This window comes from Taeniopygia guttata, chromosome 4A (genome assembly GCF_048771995.1).
Source record: "Taeniopygia guttata chromosome 4A, bTaeGut7.mat, whole genome shotgun sequence".
Classification (NCBI taxonomy): domain Eukaryota; kingdom Metazoa; phylum Chordata; class Aves; order Passeriformes; family Estrildidae; genus Taeniopygia; species Taeniopygia guttata.
The window spans coordinates 15,738,920-15,757,183 of NC_133029.1; the positions used below are offsets into that span (position 1 = coordinate 15,738,920).

At 57.0% G+C, this 18,264-nt stretch overlaps 2 protein-coding genes and 1 long non-coding RNA gene across 5 annotated transcripts in view; all 3 read left to right on the forward strand.

Annotated features, from left to right (window-relative positions):
- LOC140684175 (uncharacterized) overlaps nucleotides 1-6,873 on the forward strand; it is a 144,068-nt gene extending 137,195 nt beyond the window's left edge. Inside the window, exon 2 of the long non-coding RNA XR_012056039.1 lies at nucleotides 6,548-6,873. This is a non-coding gene — a long non-coding RNA (uncharacterized lncRNA). The remainder of the gene's footprint in view (nucleotides 1-6,547) is intronic.
- On the forward strand, nucleotides 2,511-6,873 carry ASB12 (ankyrin repeat and SOCS box containing 12). Of its 2 annotated transcripts, none has more exons than XM_030272849.4 (3): nucleotides 2,511-2,679; nucleotides 4,475-5,320; nucleotides 5,957-6,873. In XM_030272849.4, exons 2-3 carry the CDS (start codon nucleotides 4,510-4,512, stop codon nucleotides 6,088-6,090), a joined length of 945 nt encoding a protein of 314 aa, XP_030128709.4. In that variant the 5' UTR covers nucleotides 2,511-2,679; nucleotides 4,475-4,509; the 3' UTR covers nucleotides 6,091-6,873. The 2 variants fall into 2 exon arrangements, with proteins under 2 accessions (XP_030128709.4, XP_030128710.4); XM_030272850.4 differs by lacking the exon at nucleotides 2,511-2,679 and adding an exon at nucleotides 3,919-3,977.
- A 1,307-nt stretch (nucleotides 6,874-8,180) lies between these two features.
- On the forward strand, nucleotides 8,181-17,797 carry AMER1 (APC membrane recruitment protein 1). 2 transcript variants are annotated; one of them, XM_041716212.2, is made up of 2 exons: nucleotides 8,181-8,364; nucleotides 10,273-17,797. In XM_041716212.2, the coding sequence occupies exon 2, from the start codon at nucleotides 10,357-10,359 to the stop codon at nucleotides 13,552-13,554; it is 3,198 nt and encodes a 1,065-aa protein (XP_041572146.2). In that variant the 5' UTR covers nucleotides 8,181-8,364; nucleotides 10,273-10,356; the 3' UTR covers nucleotides 13,555-17,797. The 2 variants fall into 2 exon arrangements, with proteins under 2 accessions (XP_041572146.2, XP_030128712.4); XM_030272852.4 differs by having other exon boundaries at nucleotides 8,181-8,319.
- Nucleotides 17,798-18,264: the final 467 nt, after the last annotated feature.

Below are 18,264 nucleotides of genomic sequence, written 5' to 3' on the forward strand. Positions count from 1 at the left end.
AGCTCTTGGAGCTGTGGGAAAGAGAAAGGGAGCCAGTGTGAATGGGAATCAATAAAAATCTAAAAATAACCAAGATCCCCATGGATGGAGCAGGGGCTGGGCAGCTGTGGCTGCCCCTGGATCCCTGGCAGTGCCCAAGGCCGGGCTGGACAGGGCTTGGAGCAGCCTGGGACAGTGGGAGATGGGATGGAATGGGATGGATTTTAAGGTTCCTCCCAATCCAAACCATCCTTTTATCCTGTTTTCCAAAAGGGAAGGTGCAGTGGAAGTAAAGAGATGAACTTCTGGAGCTCCAGTGCTGCCAAAATTCCTCAAGGAATGATTCGTGGAGGAGAAGAAACATTACTGGATTCCTCCTTCCTTTCTAATTCTGTATTTTGTGTGTTGATGCACCAAATAAATGGGGAATTTCCATCAGCAGGGCCCTGGCAGGGATGTGCAGTGCAGCCAAGGGGTGCTGGGGTGCTGTCGGTGCCCTCTCCCGGGTAATCCCTGGATAACACCTGGCTAATTCCTGGCTACCACCGGGTGCACGGTGCTGCTGGAGCCCCTCCCGTGCTGCACGGTGAGCAGGAGCTGGAGAGCCCCGGGGCTGAGGTTTGGGGTGCTGGGAGCAGAGGTGAGGGCACAGAGGGAGATTCCAGAGCCCAGAGCTGTGCTCTGGCAGTGACTCCCAGCCCAAAGGCAGGAGACACAACAGCCCCATTCCCCAGCTCTGCTTTCCCGACCTTGAGCACTGTTAGTAAATCCCTAATCCCTGCAAAATCATTTATTTGGGACTGTTTAGCTCTAAACTTTTAACTGCTTAGCCCTTTAAATCCACAAGCTCATTAGCCTTCTTCAGCTGCGTTAATAACAATAATCTCTTTAATGGAAGCAACTCTGGACAGAATTTACCTTCCCAAAAAACCCATTGACTGGCATTCAGCACCCTTCTGCCCTCTAATTCCTGCCCAATTAGCAGGGAGCTGATCAAGAGCTGCTTGGCCCAGAGCAGAGGCCAGCTCAGCCCCTGGCTCAGGCAGAAGGTGGAAGCCTTTCCTGACTCCTCATCCTTCCCTGGAGTTTGAAGCTCATCCCAAATGGGCCAGGCTGGTGTGTCAGCCCTGCCTGGGCTCCTGCTGGGGCTGGGCTGCCTCTGCTGCTGGCAATATCCCCCAGGATGGATGGAAAGGTTCCTGCTCCAGGAGTGTCTGGGCAGGATTCCAGCTGGGCTGGAGAGCTCTCGGGTTTGCCTCCTTAGAACTGGGTTTAATCTGCTCCTTGTTCCTAAGATCTCTCCTGGTTAACAACTAAACAGCAGCAGCAACAACAAAAGAATAAGCAGTTTATCATTAATTTGCCATTCAAGGATTTTCCTTTCATCTCCAAGTTTCCTACATTTCACATTTTCTAGCACTTCTGTTGTCTGCACTCCCTTTTTTCCCTTTATAACACTCTGTCGTTTTAATGGCTGCTTTGATTTCTGTGGTTTGTGGAAAGGGTTTCCAGCCAGGCTTGCTTTCTGTGGCTGCAGCATCCCTGTTGTGGTTGCACCTTCCTGACACTCAGGAAAAATAACCCCAAACTCCCCTCTCCTGCTCCAGGGCTCATCCACATCACACTCTGTAATTCCATTCCTGCTGCTGGCTTTGGGGAATTGACCTTCGTGAAGCAATAATCTATTTTTGGGTGAATTTGGAGAGAAAAACCAAAAGCCTAAACCAAATCAATGTTGACCATTTTCCTGCATTCCAGGCTTTCCATTGTGAGGCTCCAGAGCAGGAATGTGGTGGTGGCACAGATCCCACACTTCACAGAGCACCCTGATTTCTCTTTTTGCAGCAGTGGGGATTTTCCTGCTGGATAATTTGGGTCTCTCTCCTTATCTCACACCATGATAAGGCTGCCCCAAACCACCAGCCCGTTCCTGCTCCATCGCCAAGGAGTTTGGAGAGGGTTTAAAGGGAGCTGGATAAAATAGGATTGCACTTCCCAGCTGACAGCTTTTGATAAGAGCCCAGTGCTGTTCTCTACTCCTTTTGTTTGCCCTGGGAGGTTTCCTGCCTTCCTGGGGCCTCAGGAAGCCCTGGCTGTGGTTCCTTCTGGCAGGTGCAGCCCAGAGCAGCTCAGGTGGGAAATCTGGGCCATCTTCAGGACCTTTTGTCCTTGTGTCTAATAAATCATTTTGGAGGTTGCAAATGGCCATTTGTATCACTCTGAAGAGGGGGACGGAGGGCAGGAGAGGGGTTAAGAGGGAATTTGAGTGCCTGGCAGCAGCCAAGGTGAGGTACAGGCTGATGCCACCCTGGCAGGGACCCCAAACCCCCTTGTTCCCTGCAATTTCTATGGGGAAACAGCAGAGGAAAAGCTTTGTGTGTGCTCAGAGGGGTCAAGCAGCCTCCAGCACCTGTCCCAGCCTCCCCCCACCCCGCTGCCCTCTCTATATTTACCCAGGGGGAGCTTTCCAAGAATGGAAGTGGTAAGATAAAACCCCAGAGGGGCTAAAATTAGCCCCGGCGCCCCGGGCCGGTCCCGCGGTGGCATTTCAGCTGTGAGCTGCACAGCTCCATCCCACACAGCCCCGTCCATCCCAGCCCTGCCACAGCCTCTCTGCTCTGCTCCCTGGGGCTAAACCACGGCAGGACTCCCCATGGGACCCCCCTGGCCTCAGGTGCTCTGAGCATCCCCCACACCCAGGTAAGGTGGCACCGGGACCCGGCAGGGTGAGGGAGGGGACTGGACCCAGAGGGACAAATGTGTGCTCTGTGTGCTCTGTCAAAACCTCTTTTTGGGGTCTGCAGTGCTTGGACAGCTTCTGTCAGCTCAGGGACTGACAAAACAGTGAGGGTGGGCAGGCCCTGGTGCCCAGAGCAGCTGGGGCTGCCCCTGGATCCCTGGCAGTGCCCAAGGCCAGGTTGGACACGGGTTTGGAGCAGCCTGGGACAGTGGAAAGTGTCCCTGCCATGGCAGGGGTGGGATGAGATGAACTTTTAATTCCTTTCTGAACCAAACCATTTTGTGATTCCATGAATCCTGGTTTGGGCTCTCCTGGTTGAGGAAGCTCCCTCAGCTCCCCACACAAGAACTCAGGAACCTCCCTTTGGAGGTGCCGTTTGCGTGTTCAGGAAATGTTACAGCTGCTCTTTTACTTTTCCACACCATTTCCCTTGGGAATCTAACTGGGAACACAGCTGTCTTTTTGACTCAAAGCTGCAGTAACCCCCAGCCCATTCTCCATGAGGGTGGGGTGATCCCAAAGCTCCAGAGCTCATCACCGGCGTGTCCGATGAAGAGCAGCAGCGTTAGAATTTCTCACATTTCTGTATAAATTGGGCTAATGGGCAGCAGCCTGGCAGAGCTTTGCTGCCATCAGACTTGTCCCAGTGCCCTTGCTGGGGTCCCCCTGAGCTGGTGGCCGTGTCCCCGTGGATGGTGGGGGATAGGTACCTACGGGTTCAGGTGCACAACGAGGCCAATTGCTCAGTTCTCCTTATCACATAATTAACTGTTTGCTGCGGGTCCTTCGCTAATTAATTGCCCCGTGCAGCTCCTTGGCTCCTCCCAGGACAGGTCAGCCTGAGGAAACCTGAGCTGCCCCAGGGCTGCCGAGAGATCCCTCTGCCCATCCTGAGCTTTTCCAGCTGCTCAGGTGCCAGCAGGGACATCCCATTCCTGTCCCCGCTGTCCCTCGGCTCCTGAGGCCACATCCTGTGTTCAGTGCCCATGCAAGCTGCCAGGGTTCACCTCACTCAGTGTGATCATCTCAGCACTTCCATCCTTCCTCCCCAAAATTCCTCAGCAGAAACATCCCAGACCCTTCTGCAGCCACGATCATCGGGCCCAAGCAGGCAGGAGGGAGGAAAACAGTGGGATTCTAATGCTGGCATCAGTTGGGAAGGGAGGTGCTGGGAGATGTCTGATCCCTAATCAAAACTGACTTCACATTCACCTCATCCCTCAGGAGTGGGGACAAGGGGAGGAGGAACAGGACACAGGTAATGGCTTTCCACTGCCACAGGGCAGGGATGGATGGGATATTGGGAATTGGGAATTGTTGCCTGTGAGGGTGGGCAGGCCCTGGCACAGGTGCCCAGAGCAGCTGTGGCTGCCCCTGGATCCTGGCAGTGCCCAAGGCCAGGCTGGACAGGGCTTGGAGTAGTCTGGGTCAGTGGGAGGTGTCCCTGCCATGGCAGGGGTGGCACTGGAGGGGCTTTAAGGTCCATCCCAACCCAAACCAATCAATGACTTTATGGGATCCTGACCCACACACCCACTACAGCACTGAGCTCCATTGTTTCCTCAGCCTTTCACCCACGTGGATTTCCTCATGTGGTGCCAGGTCCATGAGCACATCAACAGCATTCTCATCAAACATTTGTCCAGTTTTTAGAGAATCTTCCTGATGTTGAGTATAAACTTGCACTAAAATACTGCTGTCGGTGTCAGGGACTGGTTCTAACCGGGGGGTGGTGCTGGTTCTGCCATCCCGTAGATCTTTGGCCTCATCCTTTACCATGAGAGCGGCACATGGAGCCCAGACCCGACAAAATGAGCCTGATGGACATCAACAAGATGTTCTCCCTGCTGCAGCCCAGGGATGACGAGGAGGACAGCGGGGAGAGCGAGGAGCTGAGCCGGGCGGTGTGCCAGGACGACCACGAAACGCTGGCCAGGCTCCTGTCCCAGGACAGGTACAAGAGGCTCATCAACCGCAGGAGCGGCTGGGGCGTGCCCAGCACCCCGTTGCGCCTGGCGGCCACGCGGGGCTGCGTGCGGAGCCTGCGGCTGCTGCTGGCCCACGGCGCCCAGGTGGACAGCCTGGACGTGAAGGCGCAGACCCCGCTCTTCGTGGCGGTCAGCAACGGGCACGGCGAGTGCGTGCGGCTGCTGCTGGAGGCCGGCGCCAGCCCCGCGGGCAGCGCCTACAACAACTGCTCGCCGCTGCTGCTGGCGGCCAGGGACGGCCACGCCGCCATCCTGCAGCAGCTGCTGGAGCACGGCGCCGAGGCCAACGTGCGGGCCAGGCTGCCCGAGTGGGCGGCCAACTCGGCGGCCTGCTCGGGGCCGCTCTACCTGGCGGCGGCCTACGGGCACCTGGAGTGTTTCCGCCTGCTGCTGCTGCACGGCGCCGACCCCGACTACAACTGCACCGAGCAGAGCGTCCTGGCGCAGATCCGCGAGCCCAAGACCCTGCTGGAGACGTGCCTGAGGCACGGCTGCCACAGCGACTTCGTCCGCCTGCTCATCGACTTCGGGGCCAACGTGTACCTGCCCGGCGTGCCCGCCAACGGGGCGGCCCCGCGCAGCGAGGCGCTGGAGCTGCTGCTGCAGGCCAGAGGTGACCTGGCGTGTGCCCAGGGCTGGACGGGCACGGCTTTGCTCTGATTCCCTCTTCCCAACAGCCACGCACGGGTTTTCCTTCAGCCGCGGCTGTGCGGGTCTGTGGCTGCCCCTGGATCCCTGAAGTGTCCAAGGCCAGGTTGGACAGGGCTTGGAGCAACTTGGGATAGTGGAATTCCTGCCCATGGAATGAGATGAGCTTAAATTCCCTTCCCAACCAAACCCCTTCTGTGATTCCGTGATTCCCACAACCCTCACTTGTGGGGTTACCCCCCTGCTTTTCACCCTTGCTCTCCTCTCTGCTGCTCAGCTTGGGCTCTCCTGTACTGCCCAAGTCTAAAATCCTGCACTTATTTCCATGTGGGGATGGCAGATTTCTTCTCCATGCCCAGCCCTTGTCGGAGCTTGTGCCTGAGTCCATAGCCCCAGCCCCAGCACAGACGTTGTGTTTTCACAGGATCATGGAATTTTCATAGGATCATGGAATGGTTTGGGTTGGAAGGAACCTAAAGATCATTTTGTTCCAGCGCTGTCTGGTTTGCTCAATCCATGTCCCTTTCCTTTGGATAATGCTGGGTTGGAGGGCAGCAGGGTTGTGTGCCTTGAAGGTGACCATGTGATTTTCCTTCCACAGCTCATCCCAAATCCCTGCTGTCCCAATCCCGGCTGGCCATGAGGCGTCTCCTGAAGCAGCCCGGCTGCTTGTCCACCCTTGGAGAGCTGGAGATCCCCAGAGCCCTGGCCAAATACCTGCAGCACCAGCCGTGATCCCAGCCTGCCCCAATTAAAACCTGCTCCACCTCCTGGAGTGAATCCCTGAAATCTGCGGAACTGCTGGGAATTTGTGGTCACAATTTCATTTTTGCAGCTGAGGTGTCTCCAGAAAGCAATGCCCATGTGGAAAAGTGGGAAGGGGGAGAAAGAACGGGAGACCTGAGCTCCTGATTTGCAGCAGAGGATAGAGCACAGAGCAGGATCTGATCCCCCTGGGTTTGCCTCAGACCATCTTTACTGAGGGATTTTACACCTTTAGCTGATCTTGATTGGAGAAGGGGCTGGGAAAGAGTGTGGAGGAATTCTTGGCTGTGAGGATGAGAATTGTCCCCTGGCAGGTTGGGCAGGCCCTGGCACAGGTGCCCAGAGCAGCTGTGGCTGCCCCTGGATCCCTGGCAGTGCCCAGGGCCAGGTTGGACACTGGGGCTGGAGCAGCCTGGGACAGTGGGAGGGTCCCTGCCATGGCAGGGGTGGCACTGGAGGGGCTTTGAGGTCCCTTATGATTCCACAATTCCCAGGGAAGTTTCCAAGTGCCTCCTCCATGTGGGAGGGGCAGGACTGGGGCTGGCCCTGGCCGTGTGTGCCCACCCCAGTGGGGGCAGAGGAGGGGCTGGGAGATGCATCCAGAGCCCAGCACCCCCACTGCTCTCTCTGCCCCAGCTCTGACCCTAAACATCATCTCCTCACCCCAAATGTGCTTCCTGTGGTGGCCGAGTGTGCTCTGTGACTGAGCAGGGCTGGGGTTTGGATTAAAAGAGTTCTGTTCTTGGTATGAAACTGTTGTGGCCTGTCTGGTGAAATATCCCATGTTGGGCAGCCCTGCCAGGATGGCTGGGCAGGGACGAGGGAATGGCTGCACACGGGGAATTCCAGGCTGGAGCGGGACATCCCAGCACCACCTTTGTGTCCCTCCATCCCTCCCACCCTGGACACCGGGATTGCCCTCACCAGTGGGGCTGGAGGTGCCTTCCTGCCTCTTCCCACAGCCTGGAACTGATGGATCAGTGCTGCTGCTCCTTGGCAGCTCGGTGCCCACCCAGCAGGGGTGTTCTGGAGCACTTTGGGATGGTGTCCCATGGCTCATTCCTTCCTGCCCTGTGCCACCCCAAAGGGAAGTATTCCAGGGCTCAGAGCCACAGGCACCTCCCTGCAGGATTTATGGGCTTGTGTCAGAGGTTGTGGGATCTGTTCATCAGCATCTATTAATTAATGAGGATGTGGGGCCTCTCCCAAGGGGAGCATTAGGGCTTGGAAGCAGCCTGGACACGGGTCCATAGGGAATGATGACACTGCTGCCACTTGTCCCCATGCAGGTGCCTTCAGGAGCGCATCAGGACACGGGGGCTGGGAGACGCTGTCCCGCGGGGACATTGCCACTCCCTGCTGTGATTCCTGCTCGTGGCATCCTTGTTGTCATCCTCACGTGGAGATTTCAGGGGCTTTTGGGATTTGAGGGTCCCAAAAATGGGGAGGGGCCTTCCCTGCCGGGCTGCTCAGTTGGCTGTGGGGCTGTGGGTGTGAGCAGCCGTGCAGCGGCGTGGCGCGGGTGACACGCCCGTGGGTGACACAGCCGGCGCAGGGAGGTGTCCCACGGCAAACAGGCCGTGTCCCCGGTCACACAGTGTCACAGAAAGGACAAGACAGGACAGGACAGGGCAGGACAGGACAGGACAGGACATCCCCCCGTGTCCGTGACCCCGCGTGGCCCGCGGCTGCCGCTCCAAGGCCACGCCCCCTGCGAGACCACGCCCCCTACACCGGGGTGACCACGCCCCCTGCCAATCATAGCCGCTACCGGGGCCACGCCCCCAGGGCGGGGACACTCTCTAAGGCCACGCCCACTCCCCGGGCCACCGGGGAGGACACCGGGGGATGGCCACGGGGGAGGACACCGGGGGCCGGCCACGGGGGGACACCGTGGGGACCGCACCCGGCGGCCGCGGCCCTCAGCGTGACCCCGCCCGTTCCATTGGGCCCAATATGGAGGCCGCGCCCTGCCTCACGCAGCGGCCCCGCCCCTCCGCCGCGCGCCCTGTCAATCACCGCGCCCCGCCCGCCAGGCCCCGCCCCGCCCGTCACGCGGCGCCGCCCCTGCCGCCCGCGCCGGGCGGACCCGCGGCCCCGCGCCCCTCGCGCGGCCGGGGCCGGGCCGGGGCTGGGACCGGGACCGGGACCGGAACGGGAACGGGAACGGGCCGGGCCGGGGCTGCCGCGGTGCCGCCGGTGAGTGCTGGGCACGGCCCGGGGCTGGGGCTGGGGCCGCCGCCGGTAAGTGCTGGGCACGGGCACGGGCCGGGGCCGCCGCTCCCCGCGCCGCCGCCGCCTGGCCCGACCCCCTCCCCGCCCTCCCCCCCCCGCCCCTCACATTTTCCCGGATCCTCCCGAAAGTTGGGGAGCGGGGAGGGCCGGCCCGGGGGAACGGGGCCGGGGTCCCTGAGGGTCTCCTCTGCGGGTGGAACGCTGCGTTTCATTGTTACCCTGCTGCTTTTTCTTGCTTTTAAACCTTATCTTTCATGTCCTCTTGCTCGTGGCTCTTTGCCCTCGGTGCACTTGATTTCCCCTTTCTTTCATTTTTATTTATTCCATTTTTTATCCTACTCCAGCCTCCCCTCCGCAGCAGTGCCGCGGTGCTGACGTGGAGCTGGAGAGGAATGATTCCCAAAAGGAATTTCTGTAATGCTGGCTCTGTCTCGTGCCCTTCCCCGGCTGTTTTCCAGCAGCTCCATTCCAGGTGCAGGTTTGGGGTCATTTCACCCCCATTTTCCAGCAGCCCCATTCCAGGTGCAGGTTTGGGGTCATTTCACCCCCATTTTCCGGCAGCCTCAGTCCAGGTGCAGGTTTGGGGTCATTTCACCCCCATTTTCCATCAGCCCCATTCCAGGTGCAGGTTTGGGGTCATTTCACCCCCATTTTCCAGCAGCCCCAGTCCAGGTGCAGGTTTGGGGTCATTTCACCCCCACTTTCCAGCAGCCCCATTCCAGGTGTAGGTTTGGGGTAATTTCATTCCTTTTCCATCAGCCCCATTCCAGGTGCAGGTTTGGGGTCATTTCACCCCCATTTTCCAGCAGCCCTGCACGTGTCCAGTGTGGGCCTTTCTCCCAGCCCCTCTGTGCAGAGGCCTTGGAGGCTCCTGGGACTCGTGGTGGGCTCTGGCAGAGCTGGAAAAGCCCAGTTTGCCGCTGGGGAGGTGGCTGTGCCAGCCGGCTACGCCCCAGCTGCTGCTTCACCAGTGGGTGAACCTGAGGAGTTATCAGCAATCCCAGGATTCCAGAACCGTGGAATGGAATGGGTTGGGAGGGACCTTGAAGCCCATCCAGTCCCAGCTGTTACATCAGATGTATAGAGGCAAAGCAACCCAAACCTGAGGAATAAAAATAAACCTGGAACTGCAGGTTTTCTGTGGGGCTGCAGGAGCAGAGAGCATCGTTTGGATGTATTTTTAATTTGGGATCTCTGGCTAAACACCTCAGGAAGGTTTCCTTGGCCTCCTGTCAGTCAGAGCTCAGCCTGGGGCATTACAGCTCGGGAGCACATTAGGATTTTATTGCATTTAATTTCTCCACCCTCACCTCTGGAAGAGAATTGTGATTATAATTGTTTTATTTCTGCTGTTCATGACAGCAATCCAGGGTCAAATTTCAAACCTACCTCTCTGCTTCTGGGATAATCTGATCAGGATGTTCACAGTGGGTGTTTTTAAGGCGATTCTCTCTGGCTGGACAGATTATTTTAAAAACAACTGAAATATTCTATTTAAAAAAGCCAGGGTAGTAGCTAAAGTGTTTTTTCCTCAGACTCGTGCGTAGGGGGGCTGTGTCCTGGTTTGGCCTCCCTCAGGATGCTCTTTGGAGCCTGGCATGAGGCCTGGGAGAGCTGGGAGGCGGTTTGGGAGGTGCTAGCTCTCACTTTAAGGTAGCCAAACCTGATCACCCTGGAGATGAAAAATCTGGGAAACTTTAGGGCTTGGAGCGAGGAGGTGCAGGGGTCAGAGCTGCTCGTCCCTAGGGATTCTGGCTGAGGGAGATGTGTGGTTTTCCTGCTCTGGCTAACTGCTACATTTAAGCGACATTCTGGTGCCTGGATTTTGGAAGTGGAGGAACCTTGGAGGCTCCTCCAGCTGGTGAGGGAGCCTCGAGACTCCGGTGTCCTCACCTGTGCCCTCTCCCTGTGCCTCAGGTCGGCGGTGATGTGTCCATCCCTGCGCCCGGAGCGCCGCGCTCGCAGAGCCGCTTCCAGCTAGATCCCATCCCGCCCGCTGCCATGGAAACGGGCAGCCCGGAGGAGCGGGACGGAGCGGAGCAGCGGCGGCAGGAGGGCGGGGACGCCCCTCCCGACAGCGCCGACGGCTCCGTGCTGGCCGTGCTGGCAGCGGAGCCGCAGCAGCCGCCCCCCGGCAAGCTGCGGAAAACGGCCTTCAAGCTGTTCGGGGGCAAGCGCAGCATCTGCACCCTGCCCAGCTTCTTCGGCGGCCGCGGCAAGAAGGGGCTCAGCAAGTGCAAGACCCACGACGGGCTGAGCAGCGCTGCCTGTGACAAGGGCGGTGGGACAGGGCCGGACAGCCCCTCAGAGAGCAGCAGGGATGGGCAGCCCGGCCCCCTGCCCGGCTCCCGCAGCGCCCAGCTGGCCGTGGACACCGGCAGCAGGGGGGATTTGGGCCAGCAGGACGGCTCTCCCCCCGGGAGTATCGAGGGCTGTGACAAAAAGCCCTCTTTCCCCAGACCCAAAAAAGGGCTGAAAGGGTTTTTTAACAGCATCCGGCGCCACCGGAAGAGCAAGGCTGCCGAGAGTGAGAAGACAGAGCTCACCGAGTGGAACGGGGCCACGGAGGAGGCTGGGAATGCTCCTGGAACGGCAGTGGAGAGCCAAGGGGCTGTGGAGGGCAGGGGAGCAGGGCCAGTCACTGAGACCAGAGCTGGCCCAGGGGACTCAGCGGGTGACTCCAGCTGTGGTGAGGCCACCGAGCCCACGGGCCCCGCAGCTGATGGAGGCACCTCCGAGGGTGACACGATGGCCGTGCCAGGGAATGGGGACGTTCCAGATACAAAATCAGAGGCTGAGGCTGCTGCCTGTGCTGAGTTTGACCGTGAGAGTTTGCTGCTGGCCTTCCACCCTGACTTCATGGACAGCGAACCTCCCTGCCTGCACTCTGGGGACCTGCTGAGCCTCATGCTGGGGGACGTCACCTCCCTGAAGAGCTTTGACTCCCTGACGGGGTGCGGGGACGACATCGCCGAGCCCGATATCGCCGAGAGCAGCATCTCTGTGGAACGCAGCCGTGACGCCACCAAACGCAGCTCCTGCCTGGTCACCTACCAGGGCGGCGGCGAGGAGATGGCCATCCCTGAGGAGGCTGAGGAGTACCTGCACCAGGGGTGGGACAGCGGCGTGCCGGGGGACAGGAGCTACGGGGCCCAGGTGTCCAGCAGCAGCCTGGAGACGCACGCCTCTCATGAGGCAGACGCCCACCCCTATGTGGGGGATGCCATGGATGGTGTTGACCTCCTGACTCCCCAGAGTGACCAGCAGGAGTCTGCCCCAAACAGTGACGAGGGATATTATGACTCCACCACGCCAGGGCCGGATGATGAGGCTGGAGAGGAGCTCAAGAAGGACCGACTGCCCCGGGACAGCTACAGCGGTGATGCACTTTACGAGTTTGACACCCTGATGAGCCCCTCTCATGGGGAGGAATCCCTGTTCGAGGGCAAAGTCCCATGCCAGGGCATCTTCAGCTACTTCATGGACTTCTGCCTCCCTGCGGAGAAGAGCCTGATCCAGCAGATGATGGATCAGAAAAGAGGGCTGATGGAAACTGAAGAAGAGGGGCTTGCAGCCATTCAGAAAGAGCTGCTGTACTGGGAGCTGCAGAGGGAGCCGGTCCTGAAACGCCTGGATGTCTCCAGCAAGAAATGTCCCCAGGAAAAGCAGTGCATTGAATGTAAAACCAGAGCAGCCAGCTCCATTGGCAAGAGTCAGAGTGGCCTTGGGAGTGAGCAGGTGGCCTCACATACCCCAAGCCGGGCTGTCAATGGCGGGGTTGCAGTGGCTAGGGCTGAAAATCCAGAGTGGAGGGATTTTCCAGGGACTCTGTGTCTGGAAAACTGTTACAACAGCCAAAAGGCCCCCGGGAATTGCCTTACTCAGCTCACAAAGAACAACCCGGGGTTCGATGCAGACTTGGACTGTGGCATGTTCGGGGACTCCATGCACGGCAGCGTGGCCCCAGCCAAGGCAGGGATGTTCCCTGGGTTCAGGCTGCCGGAGCAGGAGCACGGCGGCGGAGCAGAGCCCACCCCTGGCGAGCCCCAGGTGGGCAGCGAGCCCGAGCACGCCGTGAGCTTCTCACAGGCTCTGGTGGAGTTCGCCAGCAGCGGGACCCTCTTCTCCAGCCTCTCTGAGAGCCTGGGGAGCTCGGCCTCCAGCTCCTCCTTCACCCAGAACCTCCCTGCCCTCCCTACCATGGTCACCTTCGACGTGGTGGACGTGGAGCAGGACGGGGAAGGGGAGTGTGAGCAGCACGCGGAGCTGACCGCGGGCGAGGACATCGCCGAGGCCTTCGATGATGGCTATGGACAGAAAGAGTCGTTGGCTGAATGTGACGAGAGAATGTCCCTGGGCTTCTCCCCGGGCTCCTTCCAGAGCTGCAACTGGGGGGTGGCCAGCCTGCCCCGCCACCTGCGCCTGCACGGGCTGAGCCCCTCCATGCCCGCGCCGCTCTCCGTGGACCGGAGGAGCCGCTCGCTGGACACGGAGAGCCTGGAGTTTGAGCTGGCCGAGCCTCAGGGGGCCCGCAGCGGCCCCCAGCCCTGCCGGCTCTGGGCCAGGCATGAGACTGGCAGGAAGGACTCTGCTGGAGCCAGGAGGAGCAGGAGCAAGGAGGAGGGTGAGCTGGTGGCTCCCGAGGGTGGCTCGAGCTGGCCGGGCCTGCGGCACCTCCAGCATGGCAGCGACACGGCTCCCGGCGGGATGGAGCTCTGGGACTTGGCTCCAGCTGGCGCTGTGGAGAGCGTCTGGGAGCCATCGGAGCCACCAGACACCGTGTCCCCTTTCCTGCCTCTCTCCCGGGGTGGCATCGGGGAGGCTCCGGAGAGGCAGCCCCACGAGCCGGAGCTGAGCAGGCACCCGCTCCGGCCCTCCAACCTCCCCCTGCAGCCCGAGGCGAGGCGGGCCCGGGAGGCGGCCGGGTCCTTCCGCTTCCACGGTGATGTCCCCAAGCTGTCCTGCTTGTTACCCCTGGGAGAAGCGGAGCTGCCCCCGAGCTTTGGCTTTGCCTGCTCCCCGGAGCACCGTGCCAGGGGCAAACCTGTGGGCATTGCCCAGGGCGTGCCGCAGCATCCCAGGAACAGCAGCGGGGACACCGAGAGCCCGGAGTGCTGCACCGAGCCCCTCAAGGGCAGGGCCACCCTGGGGCACGGCAGCTGCCGTGGCACCGTGTGCAGTGTCACTGATGCTGAGTAGCTGCAGGAATGTCACCGTGTCACCCAGCTGAGGGGCTGCAGGAATGTCACCGTGTCACCGAGGCTGAGTATCTGCAAGAATGTCACTGTCACCAAGCCAAAAGGCTGCAGGAATGTCACTGTGTTACCATGCTGAGGCTGCTCTGGGCAGGGGTGAAAGGGGAGCAAAGGGAGGGAGAAAACCGGGAGCAGTTTGGGGAGGACTTGAGTTTGAGCTGGGCTGATGCTCCTCTTCTGCAGCCATCTGTGGCCTTGCCCCTGTGGATGCTCTGGAGGTAGCTTGGAGCTGCCTCCAGGATTCCTTCATCACCACTGAGGCACTTTCTGGTTTTCCAGCCCCCTCCAGCACCAAGTGCAGCAGCAGCCCCTGGCAGAAGCTGGGGATGGACCCATTGCTGGTGTGGCAGGTTGGGGTTTGTGCAGGACTGGGGCTGGGGGAACAGGCCTTGGGCAGACTTTTGAGGGGAAATGGGGCTGTTTTCCTCTTCTGGGTGAAAGGTTTTGGTTCAGACTCACTTTGAATGTCTTCCAGCCCAGGCTCAGTGTGGGGAGCTGGGAGGAAGGGTGCCACTTGTTCCAGAGCAAGGAGGGGCAGCTGGAAAGGGGAACTTTGCAGCAACCTTTTTATTTATTGGATTTGTCCTTGCCCCAAAGGGAAGCAGGAGCTTTTGTGTGTGTGCTGATAATGTTCTCCAGGTCTAGTTTCAGTTTGCTCAGAAAGATGTGCTGTCCATGGTGTCCCTTTGAAGAACAAAGTGTTGGTCCCTTCTTTGTTGTGGTCTGTCTTCACGGTGCAGAATTCCTGGTGGAAACCTTTCCCATGCTTTGTCCTGGGCTCCTGGCCTCTCCAGAGCCATGGGGACAGGGATGAGGCCTTTGAAATAAGCTAAATTTGCATCATGCCTGTAGCTGTGAAGTGGCAGATGATGTTACTTTCTCAAAAGGAAGCTTTGTGGCTTTTTAATTTAATTTTATTTTTTTTTACAGTTGTGTTATTTGCATAAACCCACAGGAGGAAAGTTTTGTGTTCCCCAAGGAACACAAATTTTGGGATGAACTGCAGCTACATTGGGCTTCACTCCTCCTGTCTGGAGGGAACAAAAAACCTGAAGCTGCTGGAGGTTTGGGATTTTTTTGCCTCTTTGGAGGAATGTGGAGGAGGGACACAGGCTGAGGGGACAGACTCTGTCCTGTGAGCTCCTGTGACATCTGTTCCAGGCTCCTGGTCCCTCTGTGATCCCAAAGCCCCTCAGCTCTGATCCAAACCCCCAGTCCATGACACAAAGCTGCTTCCCCGTCCTGTCCAAGCTCTGTGTTTTGGATTTAATTCCATTACCAGTGATTTTTGCTTCCCCCCACCTCATTGGCCTTCCTCTATTTTTCTTTGCAGCAGACTTTGTAGCATTCAAAAAAAAAAAAAATCCCAAAGTAGAAATACTGGAGTTTTACCACATTTGTGGAGTGAGGGATGGCTCTGCTTGGGCCAGACTCGATTTTCCTGCTGAGTCCTGCCCTGCTGGGTCACTCTCCTGCTGCTCTCCTGCTCCACACGGATGTGGCTCCATCAGCTGCTCCCTTCCATCCCTGGATTTCCAGGCACAAGGAGCTGGTTTGGGTTTGATGGGTTTTTTTTCCCCCACCAAGCAAAATGAGGTCTTGATATTCCTTTTGAGAAAAGATTCCTCTGCCCTGTCCTTGGATGGCTGGGAAGGAGCAGGGAAGGGCAGGGCCAGGCTTGGTTCAGCCTCTGTGCGTGATGTGATTTTTCTGCTGAGGCAGAGCTGATCTATCTGTGCATCCACAGGCTCAAACCTGAATTTTTCCATATTTTCCTGCCAGCCTGCTGCAGGGAGTTCCACAGGAACCTGCTGTGCCAGGGCTCTTTTCCTTCATCCTTCTGGGACACTGGAGAGGATTTCCTGGGGCACGCCTGGCTCTTGGTGCCACTGCCACACCCAGAGAGGAGAAGCTGCCCTCACTGGGAGGTTGTCTCCCCTCATTAGCACAGCTGCTAATGAACATTGGATATCCCTCCTTGGAGCAAGGACAGGGCCAGCTCTGTGCCCATCTCACCCCCCTCCCAGCACACAAACCACGGGCACACCCTGCTGGGGACAGCACAGGGACATTGTCACCCCCTCACGCCCCTGGCTGGGTTTAACCCCTGTTTTATTTCCTTTCAGCATCTCACCAAAGGCATCTCGGGGGTTCCAGGCTCTGGAGCTTTGTTCAGCCAAAGTCCTGCTGAGGGCTGGGAATGTCTGGGGGCTAAATGAATGTTCCAAGGTGTCCATAGGATCCTGGGGTTGGGTGTAGGTACGAGGTGGGGAGGTTCAGTGGGAGCAATACAGCCAAGGCTTGGTAATCTGACTTTATACCAAAGGTTTCTCCTCTTAATTCGATGGGAATTCAATGAGGCAAATGTCTCTGGAATTCAAATGAGTTTTCCTAATGCAGTTTAGTCACTAATTTGCTGGATTATTGGCAGATTCTGCCCCATTAACCCAAAGAAATTGGAATTTCTGGTGCAGTAATTCAGCCTGTAAATGATCACTGCAGTAGGGATTGGATTTCACTGCCTGCTGAGCCACTCTTCCCAAAAAACCCCACTTGGGATCCATGGGAACAGACCTGGGCTGGAGCTGGGTCAGTCCAACACTGCCTTACCTGAGGAGCTCACATTTGGGGGTGGTCACTGAGGCTTCTTATGCAAAAGGGCTTCCCAACCAGAAACCAGTTGGAAAAGCCAGGATCAGCAGAATGTCCTGCCAGGATATTTAGGGAAAACTTGAGGAATTTGCCTGTTCCTTGCAGGGAAGTGAGGGACTGGGGCTGTGAAGCTGTGATGGACCCACTGCCATTGGGGTCAGCCTGCCAAGAGGTTCTGTGTTCCATTCTGGGGACTTGGGGGTTTTAGTTTGTTTGTTTGTTTTTATACACATAGGAAAACGGTCGATTTTCTCTATTTTTGTATAGTTTTGCATTTTATAATCATGGGGAAATTTTACAGACTGTTCTTTTACTCGTGTGTCTTGTCTTTCCAAGTGGTGTGGTTTGCTTTTCCCGTGGATAAAAGGCCATTCCTGCTGCTGCCATGCCCAGATCCCACCCTGCTCCCTGGGAATGTGCTGGGGCCTCTGCCCAGCCCCTCCAGCCCCTCACGACCACACTTTGCACACACTTGAGATGTCCTTAGCCCTCCTCTGTCACATTCAGCTGTCCCTTCTTTGCTTTTCAGTGTTGTTTTTAATCTGAATTTGTGGATTTTGGTGATTTCTCCCTCAAGTGTTTTAAAAAGCCCACAGGATTCAGCTGAGGCTTTTCCTGCTGTCTGCTGATGTTATTTTATCTAAAACTGGGGCTTTTCTTCAATCCCTGTGCAGGAGATGCTGTTGGCTGGTGCATGGAAATGCTCTTGGACAGGTTTTCTCTCCTCTTGGTGCTCCCTGGCTGAGCTGGGAGCTGGGATTTCACCCTGGTGCCTGAGGATTGCTCCTTAAATAATCCTGGAATTAGCAGGGCTCCCCCCCTTCTCCTCCTCCTCCCTCCTCCAGGGAGCTCCAACCCTGTGCTCTGCATCAATAAAACATCTCCCTGGAATGACACTGCCTTGAACTTTGGGATCAGAGGAGAGGAGAGCTTCTGGAATGCTAAAATCCAGCCCAAAGCAGATTTCCCCAACTTTTTTTCCCTCAGCAGAGGTGGCAATTGTCACTGATTTGGCTCTGCAGAGATTTTTTTTTTTTTTTTTTTTTTGTCTTCTAATTAATAACTTCTCACCTAATGGTGCTTCTAAAAGTTTTTCTGGATGGGTTTGCCCCATTCCCCACAGGGATGGACGGGAAGGTTTCTCATTGAACATTCCTGGGGCACTCAGACCCACCTTCCACATTCCCTCTGCCCTGGAATTCTGGGCTCCCTCCTCTCCAGCTGGGGCCTCCTGCTCTTCTCACCCACACTGAGTCACCCCAAAGCTCCATTTGGGTGAAGTGAGAAATTAAAATCCCAAAAAGCCTCTCAGTTGTAAGGAAATAATGACTTAGCCCTTGTCCTTGGCTGCCCCATCCTGCTGCCAGGCTGGCAGCTCCTCCCAGGTGGCCAACCTGGCTGAATTTGTTTTTTTTTTGTTTCCTTCCCGGTCTTACTGCTACTAGTCCTTTCAAGTTTTTAATGTATTGATTGTGTTTTAAAATGAATGTTCCTTTCACTGAATTCTAATGAATAAACTGCAGATTTTTAGAGAACATCGGATGTTGCTGGTGGTTTGGTGTTTTCGTGTTTATTTTATCCTTGATTTAATGTTTTTCTTTCCCTTCCTCTTTGTCTGTTGGTTATTTGCCACTGAGGTGGAATTTTCCGTGGGAGAAGGCAACAGAGACCCTTTGGAACAGGGTAAGACTCCTCAAATCGTCATTTAATGAACCCTGGGAATTCTCAATCCTTTAAGGCTCCAAGGCAGATTTTCCCTCTTCTCTGGGCTCCAGCAGTGACAGGGAGCAGAGATTCCCTGGCCTGGCTGGGACATCCCTGGGGTGGCAGAGAAGGGCTGGCAGGGATGGTTTTATATAAACTTATATATATGCTTATATATATATGCTATATATATATTTATAAACATATATATATGCTTTTAAATATTTAAATAGAGATGCTTTTAAGTATTTTTAAATTTTTATTTCACTATATTGTTTTCTGCTGCATTTCAACTGGG